This window comes from Choristoneura fumiferana, chromosome 18 (assembly GCF_025370935.1).
Source record: "Choristoneura fumiferana chromosome 18, NRCan_CFum_1, whole genome shotgun sequence".
Classification (NCBI taxonomy): domain Eukaryota; kingdom Metazoa; phylum Arthropoda; class Insecta; order Lepidoptera; family Tortricidae; genus Choristoneura; species Choristoneura fumiferana.
The window spans coordinates 22415107-22433929 of NC_133489.1; the positions used below are offsets into that span (position 1 = coordinate 22415107).

Sequence of the window (18823 nt, forward strand, 5' to 3'; positions counted from 1 at the left end):
TGGCTCCGGGTCCCTAAAAATAGCTTTTACCCATGACTTCGTCTGCAAATATATTTTATCGCTTATCGCTATTACGCGGGAACTCTGCAATTATCCAAAATTAAAACTATTTTATGTTCTTCCCCAGGACTAAAACTATCTCGATGGGTACCAAATTTTGCATAAAATCGGTTCCGACATTATTGCTTGATGAAATAAAAAAACAACTCCATCTTATTTATAATATTAGTTGTAAATTATTAGTAATATTTCTCGAACTGGCAACCGATTACAAAATTATCGAAATATGAGTTTTAGTTTCGCCACCTGATACGTTAGGATCAACTGAGCAGCAAATTAAATTAGTTCATCAGTCACTTCTATTAATTCCCAGAATATTGACTAAATTGCTAATATAAATTGTAATGATGTTGTAGTGATGTTGAATGTTTTGGAAAAACTAATGCGACACAGAGCATTAACAATACAACTAGTTCTGTATTCTAGTAGCAACCTGTGTACAAACTAATTACCATTAAAAAAGTGTTAGGCCATAAACTATACTTATCTTCCGACACTAAACATGTTGACCTGTTCGAAAACAATAGGAACACTCCCAAAGCATCAAAAGAGATGATACATAATGTATTCCATGACGCATTGAACCTAAAAAGGTACAAAACAAACCTCCATTGTTCCTCAGCCCGCACCAGCTCGATTTTGTATGCAGAACCACGCGCAAACATTAAACGCACACACGCCACCCGCATACCAACTAAGAAAACACTGTTTCTAAAAAAATATTTATTACGATACAAATAGGATAAGTATGCTAAATGCTTAGGTCTAGATCACTATGGCGCGACTTCGTTGCCGTGAGGGATGCTGTTGTCCTTCAGGGTCGCGTCTTCGGTGTCGGAGGGCGTCGTCGGCTCTTTTCGGTCATCTTCAGAGGTCAACGTGACGGCGGGAATTGTCGTTTGCTCAGCTTTGTCCTTTTGATATGCTGTTCCAGTCTCTGTGATAGGAACCTCACGGTCTGCCGCGTCCTTTGTAGCTTCAGCGCCATTCAAAGGAGCGATTACAACCAGAAAACCATCGCTGTAAAGATCAGCAGTCACGTCAGCCGCACTCGAGTTCGCTGGCAACGTGTAAGTATGGAAGAACTGGCTCGCGAAGACATCGTGGTCATCCTGTTTGGCTTCGTGCGAACCCTGCACGAAGATGAAGTCACCCTTAACCTTGACCTTCAGATCATCCTTCTTGTAATCCTTAACGTTCACGATGACTTGGAACTTGTCGTCATCTGCGATGATCCTCGGCCCAATGTCCGCGAAGCTCGGGAAGAGCCTCCAAAGGGGCGCGAAAAGGTTCCCGAACATGGGGAAACTGAACCAGGGGGAGTCGTCGAAGTCATCGTCAGTGATGGTGGTGACGGGACGCGGGACTGCCGGCTTGTCGGTGGTCGGTAGGGCGCCGACGGCCGCCAGTAACGCGAGTACCGCAAGTAGTCGCGGGGAAAGCATGTTTGTGACCGGCGTGTGCACTGTTAGACTGTGTCGTAATAACTAACGTCCGTGCGAGCATCAGAGGCTATATAGCGGGGTGGGGGCAGCGGTTGCGCGCGCGCAGCCGCGGTCGCCGGCAGAGTAGTTACCGCGGACGTGTCCGGAGGTAAGAACTTATCCTCGCCCATTGTTTTGCCTCTGGGAGGATGTTTCTACTCACATGTTTTGATGGGCGACCGATTCGTTCAAATAAGCATCCGGTGTCTTGTCACAGATCAGTACAGGTACTTTCGTTTTGTACTTCTGCATTGAATTTCCTGATTTCAGTGCGCACGAAAAAAATTGAAAATAAATTTGCACTCAAAATTTTCAGGTCTTAAGTATTATTGATTTTGAACAGCACTGACGATTGTTACTATCTTGTAATTTATGAAAAAAAAATACGAAGTACAGTCAATCAAAATCGAGATATTACTTAATGAAAATGTACTGAACATTTTAGTGATTTCGATAAGTAGATTCCTAATCATATTCAAATATAGAAATCATACAATTAAAATAGATAAGTTCTATTGAGCTCCACATTTTTTTTTAATGAGCTTTAATCTACTTCTACATTCCTTCCTCTATCTCATCTGATGAAAAGTGCAAATAAGGCCATAGATATAGCTCACTGGTTCTGGTAACAGTCTAGCCTTAAATAGTTTTAATGAAACTATCGAACCGCTTCCTTTCTCATAATTTCACTTGCCATATCACCGTTTGCCATAAAATAAATATGTAGAGCCGTGTACTAATTCAGAAATAAATTGCTTTATGACAAATGAGAATTCTAAAACGACACATTATTTTATTGCGTATGAAATTCGAGCAAACGATAGAGAACTCTAAATTGTACAGTCAACTTCATTAATAAGTTATCACTTTTGTACCTTGTCGCTTTCAGTCGGAACACAATTTTGTCGGCTTTTCAAACATGAAGCTAAAATGACAAGGTAAACAAAGTGATCACTTAATTATGACGTTGACTGTACTTAACCGCAAAACGAAACTCACAACGCAAAAAGATACTCTAAACATAAAGCAGCTAATCTAATTATAACGATAAACAGACTAGTCACTCTCCGTCAAACAACAATTCTTTGACGACCTTGCGATACTCGTAGCTTCTAGAGATCTCGCTACGTTAGCTTATTCTTCAATGTGAGTGACTAAGTCACATCGACATACGTGACAATCCCTGCTTTCATATGGCTGACGCATAAATTGTTTTTTGCTGAAAACGCTATTGCTACAGATTCCGTACGTGTAATTGGGTTTGGGGGATTTCTGAACGTGGTGCGTTCCCTTGGGATTCATTTTTTAAATCACGTTCGGAAGGATCATTTCAGAGTTGTTAAAAATACATTGCTACAAATTATAAGTAGAAAACCGGAGGCGATTTGATTGATATCTATCTTTACTTACAATTATATTGGCGTTTGCAAGCGATTAATTTTTTTTTGGTTGGATTGGAAGAGGGTGACATAATATATATTAATAGCAAACAGTTGGGAGGTGACCTGTCGTTTCGCCGAGTTGAATTACGCAGATTTTCGTTTCGCAGACAGCTATTGGCAGATTTTTCTTTTGGCCGAGCAACGTTTGGTATAATTCCATTACGCCTATTATTCGTTTCGCCCAAGTAGTCGGTAGGAAGAATAGCGATAAGTAGATTTACGTTTAGTAGATTGTTTGTTTCGTAATTGTTTCAGTTAACTGAACAAGTGTTCGTCGAAACACGATAAGCAGAGTTATCACATGTCATTCATATTGATAAGTATATTTAATGTTCAGTCAATTTTTGTTAAATCGGTTTATTGTGTAAAATCGGTCAAACGACAGGTAGGATTTTACTGAGTTGACTATTATATACTAGCCGTTATCAAAATATAGTTAGGTGCGACGACGAGCGTCAGCGAGGAGGAGTGTTAGTAGAATTGCGACCAACAACGCACGAGCCGAGCGAGCGAAGCGAGCGTGCGCGCGCAGCGGCCGGCGAAGTGCCAGAACGAACTGCTAGCATCGCGACTTGGTTTGTTTAGACTCCATATAAAATAAATACGAATGATGTTTATGTTTATTACTTGCGTTATACGTTTAAAACTTGTGAGGGTACATAAGAAAATCATAAAGAAGGCGCGGTCAGCACGGCGTGTAAAAATGCTAATGAGGCCATAGTGTAATCAACACATATTCGCGGTATTGAATGCCATTCCCATGCGAAACGATTAATGCGAAAAGTTAAGATGTGCACTGAATAATAGTTCAACCGTTACAAAAGCGAAAGGTTGTTCGACCAAACGTGCAAAATGTGTAGTGATTAACAGGCTAAACGAATTTCTGTGAATAGTTATTCGGCTTAGTGACTCTTATGCCAAGTAAATAGTCTGCTAAAGGTTGAGTTACGAAACGTTAGTCTGCGAAACAATACATCTGCGTACAAATTCATCGGCGTACCGTTACTCGGCGAAACGTTGTCTGCCAATCAATAATCTGTCTAAAAATAGTCGGCGAATCATTAGGTAACCTAATAGCAAACAGTTGGGATCTATTAGTGGAAATTTAGAGCCGGTCGCGATTTTGAATGGGTCCCGACTGTGGGACTTAACAAAACACTAACACTTTACAGAGTTCTGGAGTGTTCTGGTTTTCCTTTTTAGTTTTTATTTACTTTAAGTTTTTTAAGACAGTCAGGTTTTTATTTTTTGAACCTATTCACATACGTAATTATATTATGTGTCTGACTGAGAAACAACACACAATCTGAACTATTGGAGCTAGAAAATTAAAATTTAGCACACTATCCCTTGAGAATCGAAGATCTTTAGGAAGTTTATTTTCAAAAAGTCATACGGGTGGAGTTGGCCTATTTTTTATTCTTCACGAAAACAAATCCTTGCAAAAAAAGGTAACTTTACAAATATTGTTAATGGCGAAAGTTTGAACGTATGTGTATGCATTCGAACGTGCGTGTGTTTCTTGCTCTTTCACGCTCGAAAAAAGAAAAATTCAAACACTCCATTATTTTTAACAGTCGCTGAACTAATGTTGTTCAGTTTGACGTGGACGATCTATGTTTTAATTTTCTGCTCGTATTACAGGCCACACCCGATATATCATAGCTAGCAAAATCATTTGACTAGGCATAGCAGAAAACAATATTTGGCACCGGTATTCTTATGCCACGTTAGTGAAAGCTGCGATGTGATTTTCGGAAATTCACATGAGATTTTTTTTGGAAAATCACGAAATCGAAATTCATATTCTGATTTAATGATTAACGCGAACGAAGCTGCGGGTGGAAGTTAGTGTTACCATAAAGTATAGTATGTTATTTAAAATATTTTCGCGTATTTCTGAGTACAGTCATATCAAACGTGACTATATGTGGCGGTTAGTACGTGGTCCAATCGTAAAACAAGCACGGAACATATGTCAAGCGTAAATAAACGGAATTTAACGGAAAATTAATTTTAAATGCCTAGTTAAAGTACATTAAAAAAGCCGTGGAAAAGCAATGGTGGCCTAGTGGTTTGTAGGTTCGAATCCCGGCGCGCACCTCTGAGTTTTTCGAAATTTACATGCGAAATTACATTTGAAATTTGAAGGAAAACATCTTCAGGAAACCTGCACACACCTGTGAAGTAATTTAATGGTATGTGTGAAGTTCCCAATCCGCACTGGACCCGCGTGGGAACTACGGCCCAAGCCCTCTCATTATGAGAGGAGGCCTGTGCCCAGCAGTAGGACGTTAATAGGCTGGGATGAGTGAGTTAAAGTACAATTATACGTACAATAGCGCAGCATTTACCCGCGGCTTTGCACGCGTAAGCCTTTAATTAAATACCTATAAATAAATATAAATATCATGTGACACTTGACACCAATTGACCTAGTCCCAAACTAAGCAAAGCTTGTATTATGGATACTAGGCAACCTTTACGTTTAGCAGTTGAATAGATGTTCGGTTATTTCACAAAAATATCCGACTTTTACTCATTCCCAAACTAATTTTACTAACGTAGCGTTAAAGCAACCGCGCAAATTCCTTGACTTTATTCTAGCGGTTAAAATTTTGGTATTAAACCCAGATTCCGACCCGAACTTCTTCACATTGAAAATATTATGTTGGTGTGTAGAAAAGGCGATATTTCGGAGATGTTTCTGGGTTATAGATTATCGAGTACATTAATAATATCTTTGTGTATTGTAAAATTACTGATTAACATCATGGACAGGGATGATACGAAATAATTCCGAGCCACATTGGCGATCCCTTCAAACGAAACTACTTTAATAATATGTTGATATGTCGACTAGCCCTATTAAGCCGGCAACGCACCCGCAGTCCTAATAATGGTGTAGGTGTCCATGGGCGGCGGTGATCACTTACCATCAGGTGACCCGCATGCTCGTTTGCCAGCTATTTGATAAAAATATATATTACAAATGGTAAAGTGAGTATGTTTGTTTGTTCCGCTTTTATGTGTTAACTACACGACACAATAAAATACACAGACTTAACTCTTTATGGCTACTTGCTGGAAACACATAAATCTTAGTTAGCGTTAAGCTCAGTTTAGTAGTGTCAAATTGTATGGAACTGTCAAGCTTTGTCTAGATTTATTTTTTCCTGCAAGACGGCCTTAAAGTTTACATCCATACAAAACAAAAATAATTTTCATTGTCATTATAGTTTCGTCAATACAGATCAAAAAATAAAAACAATGTAAGTACCATTTTCTCAAATTCTCCCTCCAAGCAAGTGCGTTGTATGATAAGAACGGCAGTGCTGTAACGATTGCTCTGAGATTTTGCTTACATCATGTTACAGGTCCAGCATAAATAGGATACCTTTCATCTTAAATATAATGACCCGGATAACTCACGTCTTAAATCGAGTTTAGCTCGATATGTTTCGGGCTAATCCGTAGCCCTTCGTCTTCGGAGCAACGCGACTCAGCGGGCTGCTGCAACACGCGCACTGCGCGCCGCCGCTCTGCTCGCGCGACTACCCGCGTTTTCATCATCATTACAACTGTCAAATGTAGGGTAGCACACAACACTAACAACATCGCTCTGTAACATGTCGAGCTAAACTCGATTTAAGACGTGAATTATCCTGGTCTTTATATTTAATATGAGTGAGTCTCACGGTAGTTTCATACCTTTCATCCCTTAAAACTGAGCTGTCCCCTTCCTCTTTTATTCTATTTTGTTCTGGATACGGCACGGGCCTCTGTAACCAAAAAAATATATCACTTATTTGTCAAACACAGGTTAAACAGGTGGTATAATAATCATTATGCTGCGGCCAAGGCCATACAAATACAAATGTCTCGTGTATTCAGTCATGCAGTAAATTATTTATATAACTAGCTTAAAAATGGTTAAAGACTATTTGTCAAAATGGATATTTTCAGTTGTCCACTTATTAAAATAAATCCTGACGCAATTTCAACACAAAAATAAGTAATATAATGTCGGCATATGTTTATACAAAAGCTTGAGGTAAAGACTTCGTGACGTTTTCCTGACGTCAAGAAATTTTGGATGTTTTATTCAGTTTTGTTTTATGATCTCGTTAAGTTAATGTTAGCTAAAGTTAGTTAGTTAGTTTCTATCGTAAGGTCGCGGGTGAGCAAGGAAATTCTTTTAGTTCATTGATATGGACCTCCGCAAAGTAACGCCTGATTCAATAAATTAGTTAAAAGTTGTTTTCTAATAGTAGATTGTTCAACAAGGGACTAAAACAAGCCATAATCACAGGAGATGTTTAGCCACCCGAGCAGATTAAACTCGCGTTAAACACTCTACTTTTTACCTTGAATGCGAGGAAATAAAACAATTTTCTGTTCAAAATTCAAATAAAATAAATATTTTATTGTTTATGAAGTGACGTTTTAAATGCTTGCATAAATAGCCAATAGTTTAAAAATTTAAAACTATCTATGAACTAATTGGACTATGCATAATAAAATGAATAATTTTCTTAATATAATGGAATAAATTCATATTCGTAAACATTAATTGTGTTTCACGAAACTAAATCGTGCTATTTCCGCGCCCTAAAAATCCTCCATTCACAAACACCGTGTTGGCTGTTTAGGGGTTTACAATGTAAATTAAAAAAAAACTTTAATCCCTAGAGACCGATATGCAGAGACTAAAGTAACATTTTAAGAGCATGAGAAGTGAAAAAGCATGAACATTCTCGGTCATCAGTGTATTATTAGTTATAATTAACTGCCTCGAGACAGTCTATCTCTCTCAAATAATGCATATTGACTTATTAAAGTTAACGGATTGATACCAAACTTGTAATTACTATCGGAATTGCAATCACGAAGTTCAAGACCCTCGAGGCACGGGTCCTATTTCGGATAACAAATTCGGAAATCAACAATAATGTTCAAAATACTTAGGAAACATTTAATTGATATTACACAAAGGCGGTACTGCGTATTGAAATTTTGATTGTAGAAATTTTATTATAAAAGAAAGATTGGCGTAGAAAGTAGACATTAGATCACGAAATACGTTTTTAAATTATTCATTTATTCATCAATAGTATTCGAAACCACAAAAACAAACCAATAAGTTCTTACAGGTTTCTATTTAGTTAAGGGCTCAACTCAAGACCTTTTTTTTCATTAGTCAAATTTTAAAATCCATAAAGCAGGTCTTTAATAATCGATCATATTATAACACTATTGCGATTAAAACTCTAATAATATTCAACACAAGCTTTAAAATGTTCATAGTATCTAGAACACAGTAGGTATGAAATCATCCGCTGTCCTTTTTTAAACGGGGTTTTTCCGGCGCTTAAATTATAGTAAATTGTTGTAGCATTCACGACTCATAATGCACTGTTTTGTGTGTGTATTATAACAACGTATTTTTAAAGTTTTTTTTTTTACATAAAACAGATCGTGATTGACCGCTATCTTACCTGATGTTAAGTGCAGTGAGTTAACTGAGTTAAACTGGATAGCCCTGCTCGATATGGAGGACATCATGTTTGTCCGTCTTTCACATCAAAACGGAGCGACGGAACGACGTGAGTTAGTTTATGGGCCAGAGAGTGAGATAGGCCACTTTTTATCCCGGACAAATGCACAGTTCCAATCAAAGAAACTAATGCATGTACAAACTTATCCCAAAAATCAAATTTTTCCACCCACCGGTTTAGATTTTAGAGGGGGTCGGACGCTCGATTTTATTGAAAATTTGCACTTTAAAGTTGAATATTTTGCAAACACATCACTGAATCGAAAAATCGTTTTAGCAACACCCTAATGGTTTTAAAAGATCTATCCAACGATACACCGTACTACAAGATTGGATGAAAAAAAAACACCTCCACTTTACGTCTATGGGAGGTAGGTACTCTAAGAAAAAATATTTTTGAATTTTTTTATTGTACCATTTTGTCGTCATAGTTTACATAATATATTCGTGCAAAATTACAGCTTTCTAGCATTGATAGTCACTGAGCAAAGCCGCGGACGGACAGACAGACAGACAGATAGACATGGCGAAACTATAAGGGTATAAGGGGCTACGGAACCCTAAAAAGGGATCTTTTCAACTCAACAAATTTAACTTAGGGAAAAACTGATTTTGTTCAAGTGAAAGTTATTTTGCCTCCGACAAAATGTAATGGAGTAGTTACCGAGTTAGTGCCAACACAAAATTGTCCAAACATAATTCATAGTTAGAACCCCACAAATAACAATAAACGCCGACTGTCCTAATATTTCAGGCTTTATGAAAGTCTAGACCAAACACAGACTGCCACTGTACAGTGGCTCCGTGAAAACCAAAGATACGAGTAAAATGTGTCTCAATGACAAATTAGCTTTGACTTTGAAAGGAAGAAAGAATAGTACATTGTGTCTTAAGGGCGGTAAATAAGAAATTACGAACGAGAGTCTATTAGAAGCCCGAAGTCGAAGACTGAGTCGATGTTCGTAATTCTAGTACCGCCCGTGCGACATACAATATTTTTCATCACATTTGCGAGTAAAATTGTATATTTGTAAAAGAAAAACTAATATTTTATCAAAAATTGCCGATACCGCTGGCTGCGCTCTTGGCAATCCGCAGCATGTGCATGGCGTGCGTGTGCAGCGCGCGCACGGAGCAGCAGCACACCATGCAGTAACAAACTCGTTTACCGACCACGGGTTTCATGAGAAGCACATTAAGGTCGAGGGTTTTATTTGGGGGGTTGCAACCAAGGTAGCCTGCATGTTACGACACTGTTTACGAGCAAGTGTGATGAAAAATAATTTATTTATAACAGCAGTGACACATTACACAGGTAAGATAAAATAATATTAAGAAGTGTTGCCGCTATAAAAAGGTCCCGGCTCAGCATTTGAGCGGGTTGTAGTTTACAAAATATAACTGAAACATAACGTTACTGAATAACGTTACTGATTTATTGAAGCATTGGCAACACGGCCATCAGCTTAAACTAATTTTACAATAAACAAGTACAAATTATAAGTGTAGAGTTAGAAATGAAGTAGAATTACTGACTATAAGCAAAACACACGAATATCTTAAAATAATGTCAGTATTCAAAAATAAATGCTATCAACTGACTTAAAATTAAAAAATATTTTGGGGTGTCTGAAGTTTTCAGTTATTTAATTAACATCTTGTATATATATTGTTTACCGAATAATGGAAAATACACAAGACACGTAAGATTTTGTCTTCTAATGGATACAGTATTATTTGTTTTAAAAACTAAACTATCTAACTAAACTTACTATACAAAGAATAAAAACAATCTCTGGTACACATCACTGTATTAAAAAATATTTTCAAACATGCAATTCTATCACCAAGCAATAAATCCACTCATTTGCCAGTAGAGCACCCAATTGTCGACCCACTGGGTTCCCAATTTCACACTTTTATCAAAAAAAAACCTTACAATTTTTCCCTCTCACCATTATCAGGGCAGGTATTATTTATTTCGTACATCCCTTTGTTTTCTGCCACCCTCTAAATCACGCCAGTTATGGAATGAATGAGGATATATTTCGCAAAAAACTCGTTTTATACAAAATTGTGTTGTTTATAATTTATACCGCGCATAAAAAGAGCCGCGGCAGGTGTTTATTTCGTAGCTAGTTACTGGTTCAATTCTTACCCATGATGGTTTTACAGGGTTTTACTAAATCTGATATGTGGCAACGTCAGCAACGTTTGTAGGTAGGTATGTATGTAAACTCTTTATTGTGCAAAAGAAAAAAAAAGAAAACACAATTGACAAACTTTGACATACTTATACAAAGGCGGACTTATCCCTTTAAGGGATCTCTACCAGTCAACCTTTGAGTAGATGAGAGGAGTAATCAGTTAGGGACCGACAAAGAGTGAGTTTAAGAGTCAAAAATAGTGGAAGCTACTATACAGTACTACTATAATACTACGCCCGCCCCCCCGCAGAATGTGCCCGACCAGCACGAGCAGCACGCCATGTAGTAACAAACTCATTTACCGACCTCGGGTTTAATGAGAAGCACATTAAGGTCGAGGGTTTTATTTGGGGGGTTGCAACCAAGGTAGTCTGCATGTTACGACATTGTTTACGAGCAAGTGTGATGAAAAAGATTAAGAGTAGGTATGTTTTGGAAGAGGTTTAGTTGCATCAGCATTTCCGACTTTACGGGGCCGGGAACGGAGCACACAAGTCTGTCGCTCGCATTTTTATCTTCTTCTTACGTTTATTTGCAAATTTTGCAAGCAATAATTAACTCACTCCGCGGCTTACGGCGCATGCGTGGAATTCGGTTATAGCGCGCTGTTCCCTCGAGAACTGTGCATTTTTCCGGAATAAAAAGTAGCCTATATCACTTTCTGGCTCATAAACTATCTCTATGCCAAAAATCACGTCGATCCGTCGCTCCGTTTCGACGTGAAAGACGGACGAACAGACATACTTTCGCATTTACTGGGATATCAGCAATATTATCATAAAATATTGGCACGTACGTATATTTATTTTGCTAATTAAAAAAAATATGAATGTTATAATTAATTACCAAGGAATCATCTTTGTATTCATATTTGTATTTCACAAAAGAATAAAAAACGTGTCCAATATCCTCTTATAATTTAACTGACAGTCTAAATACTTACAAGACGACCGGATGGCCAAGTGGTTAGAGAACCTGACTACGAAGCTTGAGGTCCCGGGTTCGATTCCCAGCCGGGGCAGATATTTCTATGAATGCATAATACGAATGTTTATTCTCGGGTCTTGGATGTTTGGTATAATTATATTTAAGTATGTATTTATCTATTTAAAATATATATTAGAGGAAAAACAAAAGTCGCTGACGTGTCATACACAATTAGAAGATTGAAATGGAAATGGGCAGGCCGTCTTATCCGAAACAAAACCTAGTATCCATAGTACAAGCTTTGCTTAGTTAGGGACTAGGTCAATTGGTGTCAAGTGTCCCATGGTATTTTATAAATAGATTTTCTCTTTACCCTGGAATTTACCTAATTTAATACATACCTATACCTACCCAATTTAATCGTCATATTTGCTCCTTTTACTTCAACCTGCTAAACTTCCTACCCGTTAACATGCGAACATAACTCTCAGATTCCAATATATTCAGCAACTTCAGGAAAACTTACACTCATAAATCTATTCGCCTCAATAAGTTGACAATCTTCTGAATTCCAAAGGACTCGGAGTTTCAGATGAGACCTGCGCGAGATCATGTAAATGTTCTCATTAGCTGTCAAAATTGTTCATTCACGCGAATGAACAATTTTGTCGCGAAGTTTGATGTCTACAGAATGTCAAACAATGAAGGTTTCCGTCAAGTTTGTGATTAGTTAGATAATGTTTTTGGAGTGTTTATGTATTTTTCAGTTATTTAATTAACACCTTAACACAACTTCATTCATCCCAGCCTATATACGTCCCACTGCTGGGCACAGGCCTCCTCTCAGAACAAGAGGGCTTGGGCCATAGTTCCCACGCAGGCCCAGTGCGGATTGGGAACTTCACACGCACCATTGAATTGCTTCGCAGGTTGTGCACGATGTTTTCCTTCACCGCATAGCTCGTGGTAAATTTCAAATGTAATTCCGCACATGAATTGCGAAAAACTCAGAGGTGCGAGCCGGGGTTTGAACCCACGACCCTCTGCTTGAGAGGCGATAGGTCAAACCATTAGGCCACCACGGCGATACCTTAACACAAATCACTTACAAATATAATATTTTGTTATAAAACTACTCCATAGAAACTACAGTATACAATAAACATTAACACCTTATATATTGATGATAAAATGTTATTTTTTTCATTTTTATGCCGCGGATCAACAAACGCAGCGTCCACCAACAAGATGGATGATCTGGGTAAAGCCGCGGGTTCGCTATGGATGCAGGCCGCTATCAACCAAAGCAACTGGAGGTCTATGGGGGAGGCCCGTCCTGTGACTGATATGATGATGGTGAAATTTCATTGTTTTTGAGCGATTTCTGACCTTCGAGGCCCAGTTTGGTCGGTGGGTAAGAAAGAACGTTCGTGAACCCTCGTGAGAAATGCTGCACTTACTTCCAAAACATACAACTCTAAGGGGCTGTTCCACCATCCATTAATTAGTATTAACTGACGGATAAATGTGATGCCGTCTCTATTTGTTTTGTTCGAATAGACGGAGACGGCATCACATTTAGGCCCTAAGTAGGTACTTTTTCTGTTATTCATTTGTAATCTCCCCTAATCATTGTTATTAATTTGCTCTCTCTCGAACTGCCTCATCCCGTGAGCCGTGTGTGTTTGGGTCGTCCTACAATATAATATTTAAATCTAATCGCATATTGCAGTTTTATAGACGCTGATGTAAATCTAGTTATTTTGTGAAGAAATAAAGACACATCGAAGTTTACAGTTTTATTTCGAGAATCTTCAAACAACGCGGACCGCTGCGCACCGTTTCCAGCAATAGGCAATCTGACAATAACATTAAAAATATTTTTCAGTAATAATCCTAAGAATCCATCACAGAATGCATCAGCACAGCACAAAAATCATGGCGTTCCAAAATATACCGTTACATTTATAATGAGGCGCCTACATTTCAATAACAGCAACAGTACTTCAAAAACATTATTTTCGAACAGGAAAACTGAATACCGAATGGAAATGAACATTATTCAAAGCGAACATTTTAAAAACTGGATTGAAATTCATTCTTGCCGCGTAAAATAAAAGTCGCGATTCGTATTTCTCTTTCAAAATAACATTATTAGTTTATACACGTGCGATTCACAGTGCTTAGCTTTTGTTGGAGAGGAATCACGACGTATTCGTGTCGTTGATATTCATTTCTTACAGGCGCTTTGATTATTTTCCAAATAAATGTATGCACGCATGCACGCGGTCACAGGGCGGCCACGCCGTACAAAATACGCGTTCTTGAATCTACATAGGCACGACGACGTCTGTACATGCGTCAATGTGTGCGTAAGCTGCACGGGGCTGATTATTACAAAACCGTATAGTACTACAAGTGCTACCAATAACATTTAAAGGTACTCATATGTAGGTATGGCTTAGATATGTGCAAATAAATGTAATCGTTAATCGGTTCTGCCAGAATATCCTCGATTTGTTTAAACCTACTTAAAATGTGTCTGTCTGCGTATTTTAAGCATTATTATTTTCAATTACAATAGATATACGACTACAAACTTAAAAGAATCATTCGGTAGGTAGTTATTTCATGTATTAATCGCGATAATTTCAGAAATCACTATTTATTTAGAAAAAGGAAGTAGGTAGGGTACCGTTACGATTTCGCCATTCTGTACGTTAGTAGGTACTATTATATATTCTGTGACGCGGTGTAAGAACTAGAACTCTACGTTTTCCAACTTTACAGGGAAGCTAAAAAACTGAGAGATTTTCACATCTTCAATTTACACACTGCCTACTAGAGAAATGTTACTTCATACATTGAAATATTCACCAATTATTATTAGCTTTTTTTTTTTCATTAACTAATTGTATTTTATTAGCTTTTGAGAAATCATAAAAATTACGTCTTGAGCTTTATTACCGTTGCATAAAACACCTACGCCATTTCATGTCTCTTGTCCTCGGGGTTGTAATTTATCGCTCTACGCCGTAGATTCTACGGGTACCCTTAGAAATGTTTAATATACTTAGATACATTATAGCCGTTAAGTTTTCTTAAATTTTGAAATTATCTACGTAACTTTCTTATTAATAATGGCTAAAAGGTAGAATAAGAAAAGGTTGGACGACCCAAAAACATTAAATTTAGCACAAGTGTTTGTAAATAAATGCTTCGATACAACTTTTGGGAATTTCCACGAGACCAAGTAAAATTTCGAAGTGTCAATTCAAATCCCACGTTTAATGGTGGACAAGAACGAAGCCGCGCGTAAAAGCTAGTACATACATATACTAGCAACCAATTTCGACAACAAATCACCCATACCTCCCCTCCCTCCATAAACATAAAATAATTTTAATCTCCCCACCTCTTAACATAAAAATAATCAGGACCATAATCTTTACGGCCTTATAAAATGACTTCACCGAAAACTGTACCTTACACATCGATGTTTAAGTCTGTATTGACTTTAGCGGATATTTGATAGACAGAGTTTATTATAAGTATGAGTAAGACGGATTTTGGTAATGTCCTTGTTTACTTTGGGCTTTCAAATTGCGTTGAGTGTTATTTTGAAGAGATTACTGGCATTTGAGGTATCCCATCTTAGACCTCTAGGTTGGCAACGCGTCTGCAATACCCCTGGTTTTGCAGATGTTTTTGGGCTGTGGTGACTCTTACCATCAGGAGACGCAATTGCTCGTTTGCCATCCAGTCGAATAAAAAAAAAGATAAGTATAGGCAAATTATTAAATTTGAAATAGGAATCATAATTGCTTACGGCGACGAGCAAGATACGGATTTATCCTAATTATCCGTGTTTCTCATTTGTCGTGACAGTTTTTTTAGGCCTAGTAGGCCTGTAGGCTTTTTTAAATCTCTATTTGAGGCTTAAACTGACAGTTCTTGCATGTATCTGACAGGACGTAAAAGCCTGTAAGTGGACGTTAGCAACTAGCGAAGCCGGCAGACGTTGGCCTGCCCGAAAAACGATGCATTAAAATTATGATAACATACCAACAACAGCGCCTTTTTTAGTTTACGACTAGTAGTCTAACAAATTGAATCATGTAGGGTGGAAACTTTAGTTCGTACAGTCGCGGAATGAAAAGGTTGACCACCTTAAGGTCTGTTTTTGCTTGTTCAGTATAATTGCTTTATCGACCGAGTATGACACATTCATATTCGGTCATAATGTCATTCAAAAAGGTTACAAACAAGCTTGCAACGTGTAAACGAATGAGGGTTTTCACAGAGGCGAAATGTCACTAGATGGCGTTAGTATCGTGAGGTCCGTTTATATATGTCGGCGGCCGATCGTAAAATCCGCCAGATCACGAAATTCCTAGGCATATCGTGAAATCCCGCCATTTCATGAATTGGCTAAGGGACATCCGCCATATCGTTCAAAACTCACCGTTTAGCGATTTGCCTAGTGACGTTTAGGCAGATCATGAAATTCCTAGGCATATCATGAAACGCCGCCATATCGGTTTAGGCATCATTTCGGCCGGCCGCCATATCGGTTCTGGCATTTCGCCGGCCGCTGCCGAGGCACGCTCGCTTCGCTCGCTGCGCTCGTGCTTCGTGATCACAATTAATACTAACCACTCCTCGCTTCGCTCGTCGTACCTAATTTTTTTTTAATTCAAAGAGTTTTAATTTTTAATTCAAAGAGTTAAAAAATACTGTGTCTATAATCGTTTAATGCAAGGAGTAGTGTAACCACAAGATATTATGGTGAATTTAATTTTTAATTGATTGTAACAAAACTTTTTTACATATTTTTGCATATTCTTTCTTAATAGAGGAGAGAATAAGAATAGATGTACAGAGTCAGAAAAACGGCTGAACCGATTTTGATAAAACATATCTAAGAACCATCGTTAGAAAACCTGCTTTCAAATAAAAAACCGCATTCAAATCGGTTCACTCGTTTAAGAGCTACGGTGCCACAGACAGACACACATAGCGGTTAAACTTATAACACCCCTCTTTTTGCGTCGGGGGTTAAAAATATGTATGTTCACCACTTAAGAGTCACCTGTAGACTTGAAACGACTAATTTACCTCCAAGCGATTCTCCGAGAGCTCGACATCGCTTAACCTAGTCACTTATTCGGTCGTTAAGTCGGATCGATTTTATCGCTCAGCAGGGCTACTACGAAACTCGAAACTCGAAGTTCGTGTCGTGCGGTCCCTCTCGCTCTCGTATTAAATAGTATAAGTGTCAGAGGGACCGCACGACATGAACTTCGAGTTTCGAGTTTCATAGTAGCCCTACTGGTTGGGCTTTAGTTTGCCGTCGCAAGAGATTTGAGAACAGTAGGAATGCAGGTACGAGAATGAGCCGAGTATGTCTAAATCTGAGGCAACTAGACCATAATAGTGAAGCTGAAACGGATGACGGAAATTGGATCTAGTGCTTAAACTATCATACAAATAGTTTTATGACTACTCTGGTCCATATTTTCACGGATTCGGACCGGATTAGAATCGGACGTATTGACTGCGAAACCTCTCTTACTGGAATGCTTTGATTTTTTCTGATAAATATGCCCCCGCCTCTTTAGGATGACAATTCCATTCATTTTATTGTTAGCTATTTTATATATACATAAATTTAGTTTTCTTGAGGTATTAATATAAATTACGAATTATTAAAAAAATATATACAAATACAAATAGTTTATTTCTAAAAATATTAAAGACACAGAATACATTTGTGCTGACCCCCACACTAGGCATGGCCTGTCTCGTGGGGTAAAAAATATGATTTACAAGAAACAATGGTTAGCGGCAAATGGCAACTATGTTTAAGAAACAGAAATAATAAAGAAAAATATTTAATTAGCCTCTAAACAATAATACATAAACCAAAACTAAAAAATATAAACTTTTGCTTGTAGCGGTTGGTACCATCAGCCAAATAAGTGGTCTATCAATTTTTTATCAAGTTCCTATCAAATGAATATGTCGCTAAAATCGAACTTTCAAGTTAACAGACACGTCTATTGGCATTATTGTTTTATGACATGCAAACGATTATCAACTTTAGGGTGGCAAACCACATATTTGGCTGATGGTACCTGATTGCCTTGGTTTTAGACGAAGATTTTACTTCATGTACTAGAGCACAACCCGTCATTTTGTGTCGCCTAGATCCACTATAAATACGATGTTTACTAGCATGTGAAGTGAAACTAAACTTTGTGCATACGTCGTCTTCATCCACTGTGCGACAATGTCCACTGTGTTACGGAGTGTTACGCGTCCGTATTACGACGTCGTTACCGGGATGCACATCCTGACCGCCATAATACGCTCTGACCCGGCATTACACGTTATATTACATTACATTACACCTGTTTACCACAAATGACTATCACCTACATAGCCTAACGACTATCTTGTTACTTGCTAAGTACCCTTTAGCGAGTGCTAAAGGGTAACAGGTCTTTTATTCGTGGTACTGGGAGAGAGCAAAACCATGCGAGGGATTAAACGACAGCGTTAAGTTACAGAATTGGACAGCACGTATTGTGATTGGTTTTTCGGAGTCTTTTTGTATTTTTTATTCCAACTCATACATACATATTCATACATATCTCAGGTTGCTTATTTTAACCTGAGATATGTATGCATAGGAAAAAATCGTGTCTAGATTCCTGTCCAGCAGTGGTTTAGGGGTTATAGCCCGCAGCATGGATTGCTGAGGACCTGGGTTCGATTCCCAGTACTGGTCTCTTTTTCTGGTTTTTCTGTGCATCCATGTCTCAGTTTGTATTTTCGATATGGTTTCACGAGATATCCGTAAAAGTAACAAATTTGGAGTTGAAATAAACTCCAAAAAAACAATCATAATTTGATTGCTTAGTAGCGACATCTCTTGTCTGGGTGAGCGGTTAGTTCCGAAAGAGTGTGACGTCTGTCCACGAAACATAGACGTCGCTAGTGCTGCTGCTTAAGTAGCATAGTAGAAATAAGCAACCTGAGATAATGTATGCATAGGAAAAATTCGTGTCCAGATTCCTGTCCAGCATAGTGGTGTAGGGGTTATAACACGCAGCACGGATGGCTGAGGACCATGGGTTCGAT

The 18823-nt window shown here is 38.1% G+C and overlaps 1 protein-coding gene across 1 annotated transcript; it reads right to left on the reverse strand.

The window, feature by feature from the left end:
- Positions 1 to 773: 773 nt before the first annotated feature.
- Positions 774 to 1591, reverse strand: LOC141437667 (alpha-crystallin A chain-like). The gene has a single exon (XM_074101118.1). The coding sequence runs from the start codon at positions 1503 to 1505 to the stop codon at positions 834 to 836; it is 672 nt and encodes a 223-aa protein (XP_073957219.1). The 5' UTR covers positions 1506 to 1591; the 3' UTR covers positions 774 to 833.
- Between the last annotated feature and the right edge of the window lie 17232 nt (positions 1592 to 18823).

What these genes read in the sequence shown, in the direction of transcription:
- LOC141437667 (XM_074101118.1), bottom strand. Translation starts at nt 1,505, where the DNA reads ATGCTTTCCCCGCGACTACTTGCGGTACTCGCGTTACTGGCGGCCGTC.